The following is a 16933-nucleotide window of genomic DNA, read 5'->3' on the forward strand; positions in this document are numbered from 1 at the left end:
TAAGAGAACGTGTGACATGAACCCTTCCATGCTGATCTCAGGTAGCGGCCCTGGAAAATAGCTTGCGGGGGGAGGAGAACACTGAAGCCCACGACTGTCAGAACCTTGTTGGGGGCCACAGTTTCTGCCATCCCTGGGGACGACTGAGGTTTGGTGGTAGTAATCCTATCACTGCTTCTGATTCCTCCGCACCTCTGTCTTCACAGCAAGCCCTTTTGTCTTCAGATGATCCCTGCAGGGCAGAGCAAGGAGTCTGTCCCCTTCCCATCTTCACAGGGTGTCTGTCAGGTAGGAAGCGGGTGTGAATCCAGCTCTGCCTTTATCCAGAAGTGTGGCCTTGAGCACGTCAAAGCATCTCTCTGGGCCTCACTCTCCTCCTTGACATGGTAGGACTGTAGACCAGAGGGGGATCTTTCCTTGCGGAGATGTGACCCACGGATCTGTGGTTAAAACCAGCTACGGAATAGGTCACAGGGTCAGGTGCCACTACTACCGGTCACGTAGTTTAAAAATATAAGATAAAACAGAGTCCACACCACCCTCACTCTCTCACATTTCTAGATTATTTTCGAGTGGGAGAGCAGGAGAGGTTTCAGCACGCACAGAACCTGGCCTCTGCAGGGGGACTGAATGGTGCACATAACCGTTTGTCACTGATGTCTTGACAAGAATAAAGACTTGCAAACCACTGGACCAGGCAACCTCCAGGGGGTCTTCCAGTGCTGGCACCCCAGTTCACACATCCAGCTAGATGTGCACCCTGAGGCCAAGAGGCACAGGGAGTGATACAAGGCGCCTAACATTGCCCTAAAGGCCCATTAGTGAAACTGAGGCTAGAGCCCCTTTCCAGACCTCCAGATCGTTGCACAAGAGACTTTCATCAGGACCCACAGGAACTTGGGCTTTCCTGGAGGGATAGGGGTAGAGGGAGCTTTCCTCTTTCCTTCCCAACAGGCTAGACCTCTCGATTCCAGAAAGACCCTTGTCTTGGGCTTTGAACAAAAAGGAGAGCAGTGAAACCAAAGCTGCCCACTCCCTCTGGTGTGCCTGACATGGTGATCCCTGGCTCCGCACTCAGCTGTCAGCTTCCTTCCCCATGATCCCCAGGACCACCCATGCAGACAGGAAGTGCACTGAGCCCACTCTGAGCCTGTCAGTTGTAATGGTGAGGCAGGTCATCAGTTGGAGGCAGCAGGGAGAGATGTATTATATTTACATTTTTCTAAATTGAGCTGGAACCAGGGCCCAGGGCCCAGCAGGCATGGGGGAGGGGTCCTGAGGTGAAGGGGAAGCTGGGAGTTGGGGGTGGGGCTGGGGAATCAGCCCGTGGAGGGGGCGCTGGCTGGCGGTAGGGAGCTACCTCTGGACAGCACTGCAGCGCCCGCCCGGTGGTGGGGATGGGCTGGCCCCAGACAAAGAGAAACCTGAGAGTGAGGGATTAAGCTGGAGAAAACCTGTGAGGGGGAGCAGCAAGCTTTCGAGGGAATCTCCAATATCAAACCCTTTTCCTGAAGAGCTTACTAAGGGGGACTTCAAGGGGAGTCCCCCACCCTCACCGCTGAGGGGAGGAAAGAATGCTCGCCCAAGAGCAGGCCATGACATTAATCATCACTGTCCCCAACCCCAAAATGAGGCTTCAGAGCTTTTTGGCCACAGGCCCCTCACAGCCCCATCATGGAGTTTTCCCCAGGGCCTGATGGGAGGAAATTCTTCAGTTGCTTTAAGGGCTGCAAGTGTAGTTCTCTGACACTGACGGCGGTTTGGTTGTTACAGAGAGGAATTTGGCATAAGAAGGTAGGCCTGAATGTAATTCTGTAAGTTCCAAAGGAATCTCTTTTTTTTTTTTTTTTAAAGATTTTATTTATTTATTTGTCAGAGAGAGAGCAAGCGAGAGCGAGCACAGGCAGACAGAGTGGAAGGCAGAGTCAGAGGGAGAAGCAGGCTCCCCGCGGAGCAAGGAGCCCGATGCGGGACTCGACACCTGGGTGGCTCAGTTGGTTGGGCGGCTGCCTTCGGCTCGGGTCATGATCCAAAGGAATCTCTTAATCAAGTTTTGTTACCGTTTTAGCAGGTAAATAAGTGATACAATGAAACACCAGTAGCCTGTGTTCATGTTCATGAAATTGGGAAGGGAGCTTCTCAAGGGCAGAATTTGTGTCTTATTCATTCATAGTACCTAACCACAGGGCCTGGCATACAGCAGGTTCTTCATAAATGTTTCAAGAAGAAAAAGGAAGAATAGAGAATGGAAGAGGTGATCCTATAGCGAGGACCTTGAAGACAAAGTGACAGTTGGACTCTACAGCCATCTCTGTTCACCATAGCTCTCCCGACACCCTGGCTGTGTTGATTTAGCTGGGAAGGTCTACTGCTTGACTTCCCCCTAGCTGGGGGCCAAGATGCCTTATTTTCAAGTGCTTGTAATGAAGTAATGCTGTCCTTTTAAAGGCAGGTCTCCTACAGCAATACAAATTGGTAGGTTTGTCCCGTCATCTGGGTGGTTTAGGTAAAATATCCCATGTAATAGTCAGCTGCTGCTATGATAAAGCTCCATAACAAATAGCCCAAAGTCTCAGTGACTTGCCACTGAGACAGAGAACAGAAAGCAATGGAAAGAGCTGGCTGCAGACATCACTGAGTGTCTTCCCTGGGTAACAATCAGGTAAAGGTAGCCACCTATTAAAGAATAGAAAGGTTTGGATAGAGCAGTGACTCAGATGACACCCAAGATCCCTTTACTATTCTGATATCCTTTCTTTGGTCATGGGTGGGGGGGACCACACCGGGTAACTTCCAAGTTCCCAACAGACCAGACATACAAATCTAGTCCCAAGGGTGCCTTAGATGTAAGTGATGAAATATTCCAGAGTATCTGTACAGTCATCAGCACTGAAGCCCAAATATTCTTTCATAGAACTCCAAGATTGTATGCTACAAGGCAATGGCTCAAAGAGCCAGGAAATTCCTTTCCCTGAGCCATCCTGTTTATACAAACTGAGTCATCTCACTGGATAATCAGGCACCTGCCGTCTTCTCCAAATGGCATTTAAACACAGTTCAGGCAGTATCCAGGGTCTCATTCCAGCATTTCTGGGAAGTAGGGTGAGTCACAGGTCATCTCTCTCTCTCTCTCTTTCTCTCTGTGTCATTCTCTCCCTGCCACCCCCCCTTTTTTTGCTTTTGGAGCATACATTTCTTGTCATTTTCCATGCTAGGAGTCCCTCTCCCCATACATACTTAAGAGAAAAGGCCACAGTATGTCTGGATACCATACCCCTCGAGGTTCTACAGAAAGCTCCTGACATGCAGGAGATGCCCAGGCGGTGCTTGTGAAATAAGTGGATGAGTAAGTGGAAAGCAGTCTTTAAAAGTAAAACTTACCGAGACCTCCATTGCTTTCCCATTTCTCTTCTAGCTGTAAAGCCCGGAAGCTCAGAGTGCGCTCTCTTGCTCAGCCACAGCCCCAGAATGGGTCCTTGGAATTTGCACATTTGTTTCTTCCTCCTTTTCCTGTCATTTCCTTTTTGTCTAAAATTCTGTAAACCCAATTATGTGTTCTTTTTATTGACTTTTCTACAGCCCTTTGGGAAGATGAAAGGGCAAAGGAATAAAGGAAACAAAGGTTCTCAGTCATGAGTTGTTGCTTGGGAACTTCTTTCTGGTCATGCTTACTTTCATTGTCCTTCCAGCTCACTGGCTGTGTTACCGCAGCCCAAATAGGTAGATGAGAGGACAGATGGATGGATGGAAGGATGGGAGGAAGGAATGGATAACTGGTCTTCACAGTCCCATTTTGCAGGTGGATAAAGTAAACAAGAGTGAGTGAGCCAGGTCATTCATTTGTTCACAATAAACATTTACTGGAAAGTCACTAAGCTGTTCTCTGAAAATCAGAAGTAAATCAGTAGATCTTATCTCTCAATTCTCTCTAGTTTTAACAAGGTGAATTAGGGGGCACCTGGGTGGCTCAGATCGTTAAGCATCTGCCTTCGGTTCAGGTCATGGTCTCAGGGTCCTGGGATCGAGCCTCACGTCAGGCTCCCTACTCAGTGGGGAGCCTGCTTCTCCCTCTCCCTCTGCATCTCCCCCTGCTTGTACTGTCTCTGTCTCTCTCTCTCAAATAAATAAACAAGTCTTTAAAAAAAAGAAGAAGCTGAACTGGGTCTACTGATACAAAGTTTTTGAGGCAGCATAAATGCAGCCAAATAGGAGAAGTGACACAGAAAACAGCAGGGACTGTCCAACGCACCAGCCACAGAAGACGTGTGAGTGAAGATGCTTTGGAGAGTGAAAACACCAGTACAGATTGCTGGTTAATTGTCCGACAGGAAGATTAGAAATTAGATTGGAGAAGATCCAATAAAGGAAACCCAAGAGATATAAAAGCAGCTAGGGAGGGGGATGGACACTGTCACATCAGGGCTGGGTATTTTCCTTTTTGTGTGGTGAAAGGACATGGAATTTGGGTGACCTCAGAAGCTGTCTTTGTTTCCCAGCTTCATCAGTTGTTAGGTCCGCAGCCCTGGGAAAATTATTTTACCTCTGTGAGACTCAGCTTTCTTACTTGAAAATGGAAATAATAATACTTGTCACTGAAGATTGTTTTTATGAACCAGAGAGCATGCGTCCTATGCTAGTAGATATGTAGGAAATGCCGGCTGAGGTTCCGTGAAGACTGAGCATTGGAGTTTTGCTTAGAGACATGGAAGGGGAGCGATGGGCAGATTTTTCCAGAAGACCATAGTGTCCAAGCCTTTAAGCTCCCTGTGTCTGAGAGCCACATTCTCCTGCCCTTTGCTGTGGTCATCAGCAGGGTTGGTTCATCCCAGAAGGCTCCCATGGCCCCAGCCTCTGTTCCCAAGGTAGAGAAGAGAGCTGCATATGGACTGGTCTGCATCGTACTGTCAGTCTGCATTCTGCTGTCCAAACTAGACTCTGAATTATTGAGTAGCAGGACTCCCAGAAATCACTGGACCTTCTTCCTCCGTCTGGAGAAACTAGTGTTTCACTGTTCATGTGGTGAAAAAGTGTGGACTGGCTCTCCCTTAATCACAATGTTGCATTTGTATGCAGTGAACTCTTAATATTTAAGCTGTTCCTTCCAGCCTGTTCCTTCCTGTTGTGACTTCCAGAGTTTCTGAATTGAGCCCGATCCTCTGTATAAACCCCAAGTGACTCCATACAGACTGGAGAGGAATTGCTATCTTTATTTCCTAAGTAGTTCGTTTGGAAATTTGGATCCGTGGTTTTCATGACAGATCTTAACTACCAGCCATAAAGCCAACCTTCAAATGCCTTCTTTTCTTTTCTTTTTCAAATCCAGATTACTTTATTTTTGTTTTGTTTTTTAAAAGTTTTTCTTGTGTTATGTTAATCACCATGAAAGACATCATTAGCTTTTGATGCAGTGTTCCAAGATTCACTATTGTGCCCTCCTTTTGCTTTGCTCTTCAAGTCCAGCGCAGTGGTTGTGAAGCTTTATGGATCTGCTGGTGAACGTGAATTATTCCTGCCCCAGTGCTCCGGGAGTGCTGCCGTTAGAGGTCTAACTCTCTGACACCAGCAGGGTCTGTGCACATGTCCACCTTCTCCACTGTGCACTGTGAGCTCTTGGGAGGATGGCACAGTAATTTGTTCATCTTCATTTCCTAGCAACAGACATGGTGTCCAGCATATAGAATGTGCTCAATAAATGATTGTTGGATGGATGAAGGAATGGGGACTGATGGACACTGAGAACCTTCTTAAATTCTTTCAGCGCTTTTAATTGTTTTCCTAAGCAGTAGAGGCCCATGCTCACGCCCTCACTGTCTCTTCCTGTTTAACTATCAACCGACACTTGCAATTCCTTTTTACACCAGTTACCCTCTGTGCTGAGCCCAGTTGGCTTCCCTTGCTCTATTTTCACATAAGTGTTTTTATTAAGGGACTGTTTCTAGCTGAATCTTTGAGAAGACCGACTCACATCACCAAGTCCCTTACTCATTTCCTTGCATTGCTTGTTAGTGGTTCAAGAAAAGGAGGATTCTTGAGCCCACAGTTTGTCATCCCCTTAAGAAGATTGTGTTGCTGGGGCACCTGCGTGGCTCAGTGAGTTAGGCCTCTGCCTTCAGCTCAGGTCATGATCTCAGGGTCCCGTGATCGAGCCCTACATTGGGCTCTCTGCTCAGTGGGGAGCCTGCTTCCCCCTCTCTCTCTGCCTGCCTCTCTGCCTACTTATGATCTCTCTCTGTGTGTCAAATAAATGAGTGGAATCTTTAAAAAAAAAAGAAGAAGAAGAAGAAGACTTGTGTTGCTTTTACTAAGCTATAGAAAGTTAAGGGAAAAAGCACTATGATGATTTTCATTAGATTTAGACTCTCCTAACTGACTGGTTTTATGCTCACTTTCTTTCAAGTCTTCCATGCAAGTTACAGCACTGAGAACTGCCGTGTCAGGGTGTCAGCATTTCATGTCCCATCTCTCCTCACCATCACTGAGTCCCGTGATTTCCCTTCACACAGTTGAGTTGACCTCTTTTTGTATCTGTTTTATGTTTGCAGCTGGTGAAAATAATAACCTTATATTTATGAACCAACTAACCTCTGAACACCTGCTGTGGGATAGGCACCACAGAAAATTGTGGGGACTCAGAAAAGAATTTGATATGTCCGTGGTCCCCTGGGGCTCCCCATCTAGGGACTGAGTCTAGTAGACCAGTAGAGCTGTGTGTGCAAGGCATGGTGGGAGTGAGTGGGGGAGGTGACTGTAGCGCTCACTTCTGCCTGGGCAAGGTGGTGGGACTAGGGTGGAGAAGGTTCTTTATTGCGAAGGTTAGGTTTGAGTCAGACCTGAAATGCAGATTGTAATTAATTCAGCACATTAGAAGAGGATGAAAATTCTACAGATAGTAGAAGTATGTATGAAGGCTCAGAAATATGGAAAACATGATGAGTTTGAAATGATTTTTTGAAATGGTTCGAAAGCAGGCAGAGTTGGTCTCCAAACATACCAGCTAAATATTAGCCCTGAGCTTAGAGCATGGGTGGGAAGGAGATGTGTTTGGAAAAATTAATTCGGGTTAGATCACAAAGGTCTTGAATGTCACAACACAGATCTGGGCTTATGTGTGTGAGTGTGCATGTATACGGGCATATGTGTGATGGGAAGGTGGATATTTTCACTGAAGTATTTTAAATTAATGAGTAAAAACTGTGCTTGATCAAGAGCTCTTCCACAAATCCTGGCTAATCTATTCTACCCGATGCACTATTTTTCTTCCTGAAGTAGATTGTCTTGGAATGTCCTTGCTGGAAGCCATCTTGTTCAGTTTAACCCACTCCTCCTTGTTATTTTAACCTAAGCCCAGGTAACGAAGGCCAAGATTTTAATTGTCTCCAGCGTCAGGCAGTATAGGGCTGGTGTTGATTTGAGAAGGTCCTGGAGAGTGAGAGGAGAAAAGCAATGGACTTTGTGCCTCGGAGTGTTTACAGTCTTTGTGCATTGCTGGACAGCAATTGTCCCAGCCCAGCAATGCTGGAGCTCCTTACAGCAGGCTTTGTAAAGATTCAGCTGAAAATCATCTTATGGATTCCTGCCTAATTGGCTTGGCCAGGTTTAATCTGTTACTGGTCAAGCCAAGCTGGCTTCTATTACGCAGTGCACGGAGGGTTCCCGGCGACGTTCTTATCCTAATGCAGGCTGGCTGTTTGTAGAAGTCAATCTTGGTGTTGGTGAAGGCCAGTATCGTTGTGTCCTCTGAAGTGAACCCAGAAGGACGCCCATCTGATACAACCTTTAGGTTTTTGACTTAAAAGAAAAAGTCTTGGATTTGGTATGTGTATATTAGAGGGTTAGAGTTTTATATTTTTTTCCTCCCCCAGATAAAACAAAGCTTCCTATTTGATTCTGCCTCTTTGGGCTGATTCCTAGAAATGTACAGCGTACCCTGTCCAAGCAGGCAGCACTTACCGCTTAGGACATCTGCAGAGAGGGGGTCCTCATGGCCTAGGGTACCCTGCGGAACATCAGAGTGGGAACGGGGGTGTCCTGTCACTGCAGGCGCAGCACCACGGGCCTTTCCTGAGTCCAACCTCTTGAGGTCATACAGGGCTGGACACATGGGCTTACATGGCAAGGAGAAAATAAGAACCGTGTCGTGGCCTTGGGGTAATTCAGGCGCACTGTGAGCATCGAGCCACCACTGAAAGTCGTTTATGTTGACCCAGGAGAGACCAAAGGGAGCCTGTAGGTCTGGAGAGTTTATGAAGGTAAAAAAACAAATCACCAGGGCAACCCCAGGGCGAGGGCTCATCTCTCCCCTGGAGATCACATGAAGAAAAGGAGGGAGAGGGCACAGTCCTATTTTCCTATTTCCTGGAAGACCCTGGGTGTCCCCGTGCTATTTGCGCAAGTGTGGTGATGGCGTGCTGTGTACATTGACAGCCGCTCAGAAGTAACCTGTCCCTTCCTCCCCCTGCCAGTTTCCCTGCCAGCCCCTTGTGGGGGCTTTGGAGGGTTTGCACGGTTTTGCTTGAGGAAGTCACTACCAAAAAGAAGAACACTTGCCCTGTAGAACTGAACTCATTAGAATCAAGAAGACCAACTTAGAAGTCCACAAATAAAGACACGTTCATACATATTCTTAAATACAGACATGTATTTTAAAGGTTGTAGAAAACTAGTCTAACATCTGTTTTGCTTTCCTTGTTAATTCCGTCCCCTCCACCCCCCTGCCCCTACCCCTACCCCTGACTCTAAAGTGAATTCCTCAGCAAAGCCTGATTTAAAAGATGCCGGAGACCCTGAATTTTGAACTGGCTCCCAGAGCTTGTTTTTGAAGATTTCCCCTCCCGCTCCCCACCACCCCAACCCCTTCAGCCAGCCAGCTTGGCAGGCATCCTTCCAAGGTCCCAACCTTGACAAATCTGCGCCTTCTGGTAATCTTGTCACCAACTGACACCTGCCAGTCCCCTGGGGCCGGCTGAGAACCCGCTGGGCATCAAGGACCACACAGAGATGGACAAGACAGACAAGAGCAAAAACCCACAACTGTGGGTCCAAGCAAACTGCCAGATCAAAAGCAGTTCTCTTTCTCGAAACTTCTACTGCCGCGGGGCATATCCCTCTGTGAACGTTTTCTATTTTATTATTATTTTTTTTTTAGTTTAGATCCTGGGTTTTCATTCTTTATTTGAATATTCTAGAATCTTGAAGCTTGTCCAAGAGAATGAGAATCACAGCATCATTACAGATCAGACCTGGAGAGGAATTTAAACCAGTCTCTTCAGGCCTTCTCAGTGAGGATGCTGAAGCCCATTGGGACAGAGAGAATTACGCAAAGACATATGGCTAGTGAGAACCATCTCTAATGCTGGAGGTCAGGCCTCCCGCCTCTCATTCAGAGCTTTCAGCCTAAATTTGTGTCTGTATAACATATCTGTGTGCGGTCTACGTCGCAGCCACTCGTAAGGGTTGATATTTATCCCAGTAAGGGATAATGTTATTGAGCAATTATTAGGTGGCAGACGCTGTTCTAAGCACCTGATTTGTGCAATATCACTCACCCTTGTGACAACCTAGATGGGCATCGTCATTCTCCATTTGCAGTCAAAGTAACCGAGACCTGGAGAAGTTAAATAACGTGCCCTTGGCACGTAGGGGCTTCCTATTAGACTGTGGCTTTCCCAGGACTCAGGACTGTGGTTGCTGAGCCCCTAGGGATGGATGGAGCCCTCGCCTGTCTAGTGAAAAAGAAGTGTGAGGAGATGAGTCACGACAGCGCACGATGAGAGCTGTAACAGAGGCAGGCGCCAGGGCAGGGCGAGGGTAGAGAAGGAGGAAGGGACTTCTCCGAGAAGACGGCATTTGCATGGGCTTCGGGCTACAGAAATGTTGTTAGCTGGAGAGCTTGTGCACAGGTGAGGGGGGCACCTGCTGCCTTCCAGGAAGATCCCAGAGGGCAGAAGCCCGGTGCCTAAAGGCAGAAGCATGCTGGCTGTGGGGGAGATGTGGGGAGATAGGGCTAGAGAGGTACGTGGGGAGCAGACCATGAAGTACCTTCCTCCTGAGATAAGGAATTTGGCTGATAGTCAGGAAACAGAGGGGAGCCCAGAGCCATTTTTATGATAGGTAAGTGCCAGGATCAGGGGGAAGAGGCTATAGAAGCCTGGGCAGACTGGACACGGGAAGCACTTAGGGGGTTGGGCTGTGGCCCAGGCAGACGCGATGAAGGGCTGGGCACCACGCTGATTGGCACAGGCCTCCTCTCTCCTTTGCTCCCACTGCTTCCATGGCTTGGAATGCTCTCTTCAGCCCAGGCCCATCTTTGAAGACCAAGCTTAGGTGTTTGACCTGGAGGCTCTCTTCAGCCCCCACCATGAATGGGCTTGCGCTCCCCCTCTCCTGGGTCCCCGCCATCTCCGACACATTCCTCATTCTCTCTTGGCATGCAGTCTTGGCGCTCATCTTTGTGTATGTTTCTCTCTCAGCTCACCAAAAGCAGGACCAGACCTTTGCCTCCTGAAATACTTGGCAAGGTGCCTGACATTCAGTGAGCTCTCAATAAATGTGTGATGAATGAATAAACTTTCTAAAGACAGCGACTATTTATATGGAAAGATGAGGCCCAATTTGGGAAGTGATTTTTTTTTAAGTGACCTTAGGGGTTGGCAAACTATGGTCCATGGGCCAATTCCAGCCCACTTTATGTACTGCTTTTGTGGATAAAGTTTTATTGGAACACAGCCAAGCTTATCTGTCCATGTGCTGTCCCTAGCAGCTTTCGCCCTACAATGGCAGGGTTAAGTCATTGTGACAAGATGGTGTGGCCTGCAAATGGAAAAATACTTACCATCCGGATGCTTACTGAGAAAGATTGTCAACCTGTGAGTTAGAGGACCAGGATTAGTGACTGGAGATAAAGAGTGATGGAAAGGAGAGAGTCAAGACTTTTCTTATTGTCAGATCTCCTCACCACGCCTAGCACAGAGTTTGCTCCGCGGCGATGGCCTTGGCCCGTGGGCCTGCAGGCGCTGGGAGAGAAAGACCATAGCTAGCTGTGGGGCAACAGGAAGCGGGAGCTGGGAGACCAAAGTGGGAAAGAGACCCCATAAGAAAAGACAAGGGGCCGTGGCTGCAAGGCCAGGTTGACCTAGATCTGCTTCTTCCTGGGAAAGCTCCTCACGCTCTTCTCTCCCGTAGTCATCCAGTTTGGCTTTGTCACCCTCTTTGTGGCCTCCTTTCCTCTGGCACCTGTGTTCGCCCTCCTCAACAATGTCATCGAAGTGCGGCTTGATGCAAAGAAGTTTGTGACGGAGCTGAGACGGCCAGATGCCGTGAGAACCAAAGATATCGGTATGTCCCCTGCCTAGAGATCATGGCAGGCCCTCGCCTCCGTCCATCCCCTCGGGCTTCCTGCAGCTTCCTGCCATCACCGTCTCACACTGGATTCAGGAGGGCTGGGGGAAGCCCTTGGCTCTCCATCCCTTGGAGCTCCTCGTCCTTATATCATCGGGCTCCAGGAGGCCTTTATCCACACCCACTTGTCCCCCTGATTTTCAGACAGACGCACCTCAGCCTTCCTAGGCAAGCCCATTCCTGGGGGCCTCGCAGACCTCCATGGTACCTTGTCTGTGGATCCTCACCCTGGGCTGTGGCCTTGTTGTCACCAGACCAAGGGTGGCAGCAAGCCTGACGCTCTGCTCTCTGTCTTACAGGGATTTGGTTTGACATTCTCTCCGGGATTGGCAAGTTCTCCGTTATCAGCAACGTAAGCGTTTCCTCCATGACACCCTAGCTCTGTGGGAAGGGAGCTGCCGAGGGGGCCTCTAGGGGAGCTGCGGCTTTCAAAGCAGGGTACCAGCCCTCATTACCTCCCAGCCTTTTATTTTGGAGCTTTGTTCAAGGCAGCCCCTGGTTAATAGCGCGTACATGCCTTCTGACTCCTCCTGCAGTGGCCAGGGCTGCACGACGTTCTTGTTAGTTTCACTATGCAAAAGGTAATTATCCACCAGAATGCATACCTTGGCCTTAAGAGTCAAAAATCTGATCTTTCTCCAGAGCCAAGAATAATGAGGAAAGAATTCCCCATATCTATCCATCTCTTTCCTTTCTTTTTCTACTCCCAAACTAAACAATACCTGGACCGGTGCCCAGGTCCGTGGTTCCTAATTACGGTTCCTCCAAGCTGTCAATGCGGAGTCGCAATTATTCCCATGGACTCTGGCATGCGTAGGTTAGGATAGGACAGACAAGAAGAGGGGTCCTACCTGCCGTGACCTCCTTAACTGCCTTGCCAGACATATCAGCATTTCAGGGGAAATCCTGCTGGGCCCAAGCCAATGGCAGCTTTTTGCTCCTGCCTTTTGTATGGATGGTGGCCCGGCAGGGCCTTTTGTTCCATCTCCCAAGAAAGTCCCAGCGGCCTGGCGCATACCAAGAAAGCCAGCCGCCCATTTTCCCCCCCGGGAAAGAAACTTTGGTTCTGGCTGGGACTGGGCTGCCTGTTAAGAACAGGTAAAATGACTAGAGAGGCAGAGAGAATCAGCCCCCTGCATTTTGAATGCTCAAGGTAGGAAGCACACATCTTAAGTCTGGCAAAGGAGGTGGAATTCGGAGACTAGATCAGTAGCTACTTTGGAGTTGTGTTTACTAGGAAAGGGGCCTTGCATACTAGGCCCTTTCCACCATACCACAGAATGACAAGAAGTCTTACCTCCCTGGCCTTTCTAAGACTTCTTTACTTATCTGTAAGAATGGGAGAGCATAAGATTACCCACCAAAAAGGATCATTCTGGAGATTAAACGGGAAGATGGAAGGACGTAGAGCAAGAGCTCAGTAAGTATGTTACTCATTCTCAAATATGGTTGTGGCCATCCACGCTCATATACACATGTAGGAAACAATACCTAAACTACATTTTTTTAAAAAATAGTTTTAATTATTGGTGCAGAATACAATATAAACACCTGCCAGAAAGATTTAAGATTTTTTTGCAGAAAGTACCTCCACGTTCAAACATGCCATCATTCACTCGCTGTTTGCTTTGCTCCGAAGACAGTTATAGGACACTTAAATATGCCAGACAGGACGTTGGGTACGCGTGGTTGGATCCAGCAAGACCCACGCTACCCCCTCCGTGTCTCAGTGTTCCTAAATCTGATGGATGAAAGCACAACTTCCTCTACGTGCTGTGCTAAACAGTGCTGAGAGACGATGGTCAAATGGAGGGAACGCGGTGCCATGTCCCTGGTGCTCCTGGTTCTCTGGTGTCCCACAGAGGCAAAGGTGCGTCGTCCGCCAGTGTCCTTGCACGTTGCCTCTATGTGGCACTCTTGTCACTCTGAGTAATTTTCTCAGAAATTCTTCCACTCTGCCTTGGCTTGGCCAACATCGGTGTCAACTTGGATATTTCAGAGGGGCTCACTCCCGCCCGAACCCAACAGTCCACACTGGCTTAGTACTCTCAGCAGCCAGCCACTGTCCAGTGGGTTCACTTACTCATATCGAAGGTGGGAAACTGCATGAGCTCCAAGTAAGGACTTCTCTATCAGAGCGGAGCCTCTGGATGAGGCGCCCAAGAGAGACCCATCCCTCAGCCAGAGGGACCCTGTGCCACCTGGACAGCATCCTCTCTGAATACCCCTCAAGCCCCTGTGCTTCTGTCCTTCAGGCCTTTGTCATCGCCGTCACCTCCGACTTTATCCCTCGCCTCGTGTACCAGTATGCCTATAGTCACAACGGGACCCTGCATGGCTTTGTCAACCACACCCTCTCCTTTTTCAACGTTAGCCAGCTGAAGGAAGGAACGCAGCCGGAAAACTCACAGTTTGACCAAGAGGTTCAGTTCTGCAGGTAAAGGAATCCGGTGGAGGAGGGCAGCAGGTGTCCAGAAGTGGTAGATCCAAGGAATTATCTGGAAGATCTAGATTTATATCACTCTCCTCTCCTTCTTTCTCTTGCCCTCAGCCCCCCGAATCACTATAAATCAATTTCAGTGAATCAGTAAGTATTTATTGAGTGTCTTTTACCAGACACTACAGAGCAAAGAAGTATATAGCCTTGTTTTTACCATCAAGGCCTTGGTGGTCTGGGTAGAAAAAGCAAGCAGAGCAGATGGGACAGAACGTGCTACTGAGGGACTCTATCTAATGTGGACCATGAGCACTGGGGGTGTTCAGAGGAGGGGAAGATCGGTGGGGGCTAGAAGGGAAAGGTAAGCTTCCTGGAGGGCCCAGGAGGAGATGTAAGATGGAAAGAGAGTGTGCTACGTGGGGAGTCAGCATGGGCTACGTCATAGGATGAGGATGAATTTGGAGTGTTAGATGAACACTTAGGGGATAGGTATTGTAGTTAGCAAGAAGAGCGCTTAGAAGATAACAAAAAGGAACAGTTTTAGAAATACAGTATATCAGAACTCCTAGGATAATATAAGCCAAAACATTGTTGAATTTGAATAGACAGGACGAAGTCGATGATAGGAAATCTTGATATATTGCAGGAATTGTAATATGATGTGAGAATGATAGATAAAGTGTAGGCTTAGGAAAATTAGTCTCAGAAAGAAGTGTGGACTAGAATTGGGGGAACTCAGGGAGGGCAGCTAGGCTGCTGCCATCATTCAGTCATGAACCACGGCAGGCATGGTGCAGGGTGATGGAAGGAATTAGGAGGAAGTGACGAGCTGTTTACTGTAATACATGGTAGCGTTGGTGGCCAGAGAGTGAGAGGGAGCCAGAGCCAAGGATATCTCTCAAGGTTGGGCTGAGGTCAGAGGTGGGTCCATTGACAGGGAAAATGCTAAGAGAATCCAATTTTATGGCACATAGGATGAATTTGATTTCAATAAAAAAGAATGGTGGGAAAGTTTTCACCTAACTCTGAGGCACACCTAAGCTGGAATTCCCAAGGGGTCCAGGTCAGAGTTGTGGTTGAAAACCACCAGCACAGGGAACATGGAAGCCAAGAAACAGAAAACTCCACTATTAATTCAAGAAGGGCAAATAAAGAGAGGAATGGATGGGAACCAATTTGGACCCTTGTGAGATGATAGTAAAGGACTTTGGCAAAGATCACAGCTCATATACCAAAAAGCATAGAGCAATAAATACAACAAAATCCAAAACCTAAGAAAGGTATTGAGGGATAAATGGAGGGCTTTTCTGGGCCATCCCCAAGCGTGTCTGACGTAAGTGCTGGTGACCTTTCATTGGAGAAGCAAGGCCTCAGTGGTTCTTGCCACCGGGGTGACCCTGGGTACAGCTGTCGTGCGCTCCTGCTTGATACCCAAGGCCTGCCGTCCATGAGATGGCCGCTCAGGTTCAGACTCACAGTCTGACGCCACACGGGAGAGGAGTCGATTGCTCCTCCCCACCCAGATGACCGAGTGACACAACCGTACCCTGTGTGATTGCAATGGAAGGGTATCTGGCCCTGGCCGGGAGAGCTGTAGGGCTACACTCTAGTCAGCAAGGAGAAGGCTCAAAACCAGCGACCGGATCCAAGAACAGGTAAGTGAATTTAGTCACAGATAGTGATTTCTGTCAGCCTAGATGTTTCCAGTAACTGCATAGCTGGCGCCACAGGGAGTCTCACTCTGGGACTGAGGGCCTGTGCAGGCAGATTTGCTGCTATGCAGTGCACAGCGGCCACTGTGCGCTCGCCACGCCAGACTGCCTGTCCTTGCCTCGAGGTTTTGGCCCACAGGTGCGACAGATGTAGTTCCAGCGCACGGAGGGTGTGTCCCAGCCGCAGGCTTCCCTGGTAGCATCCAGACTGGCTCCAGCTGGGCACATGAGGTCGGCCATCAGTCGGCTGTGCAAAATAGTATTTCCAGAATCGTTTCTGTAACCAGAAGGTATAGGAATGATCTTTTCGAAGCTCCGCATTCTACCGAGGATTAGATGGGTAAAGAATTCTCTGAGTCACTGGGGTCTCAGGGACAGATCCTGAAGTAAAACTCACATATATCCAAGAAAGCAGGTCAACCCCCAGGCACGGCAGGGAGCAGCACCGTGTGGGTTGTGGGGAGGCAGGGCTGACACTGTGTGTTTTGTGGTTTTTTTTTTTTAAGATTTATTTGAGAGAGAGACAGAGAGAGAGAGACCTCCCAGGTCAGGGGGGCAGTAAGAAGAGGCAGAGAGAGAAACTAAGCAGATTCCATGCTGAGTGTGGAGCCTGACACAGGGGCTCAGTCTCATGATCCTGAGGTCACGACCTGAGCCGAAATTAAGAGTTGGACACTTAACCCACTGAGCCACCCAGGGGCGCCCTTTGTCTTTCTTCCCTTCCCTTCCACTCTACTCTCTTCCCCTTCCCGCCCCTGCCCTTCCCCCACCTCCCTTTCCTTCCCTTTCCGGCCCTTTCCCCTCCCCTCCCCTCCCTTCCCCTCCCTTCTCTCTCTCTTGGGAGAGAGGCTCCCCACAGAGCAGGGAGGCCAATGCAGGACTCCATCCCAGAACCCCAGGATCATGACCAGAGCCAAAGGCAGACACTTAACTGACTGAGCCAGCCCAGTGTCCCATCCCCCTGTGTGTTTCTTTAGTCGGTCTAGAAGCACTGAGGGTCACAGACCTGACCATCGGAACTTCCAGAAACACTGTGAATATGCTTTCCAGATATATCAGGGGCTTCACTGGCTTAAACATAAAAGGACTTGAATGGGCCGCCACATTGAAAGTTGAAAGTAGTTCTAATTTTAGGCAAGATGATTCAGTCAAGTCTGCCTACACCAAATCTTTCTCCACCTCCCTCTCAGTACTATCCAGTCTACTACCAGCAGCTCCTAGGTCCAAGTCCAAGTGGGAACATACCTCTTTCCCACTGATCCTGCAGAAGTCTCATTGGCTAGGATCGGTAGGCGTGCCCTCCCCAGAACCAGTCATGGTAGCCAGGGGTGGAGCTGGAGGTGGGAAATGAAATGATCTCAGTCTGAAGCACCGAGTAGGAGAGTAG

At 48.7% G+C, this 16933-nt stretch overlaps 1 protein-coding gene across 1 annotated transcript in view; it reads left to right on the forward strand.

The window, feature by feature from the left end:
- Positions 1-16933, forward strand: part of ANO2 (anoctamin 2) — a 340666-nt gene that overhangs the window by 312713 nt on the left and 11020 nt on the right. The window contains exons 22-24 of the mRNA XM_044226412.1: positions 11182-11334; positions 11697-11749; positions 13653-13834. Coding sequence (XP_044082347.1) covers positions 11182-11334; positions 11697-11749; positions 13653-13834 — 388 coding nt within the window. The remainder of the gene's footprint in view (positions 1-11181; positions 11335-11696; positions 11750-13652; positions 13835-16933) is intronic.

Source organism: Neovison vison, chromosome 12, assembly GCF_020171115.1.
Source record: "Neovison vison isolate M4711 chromosome 12, ASM_NN_V1, whole genome shotgun sequence".
In the NCBI taxonomy this organism is placed as follows: Eukaryota; Metazoa; Chordata; class Mammalia; order Carnivora; family Mustelidae; genus Neogale; species Neogale vison.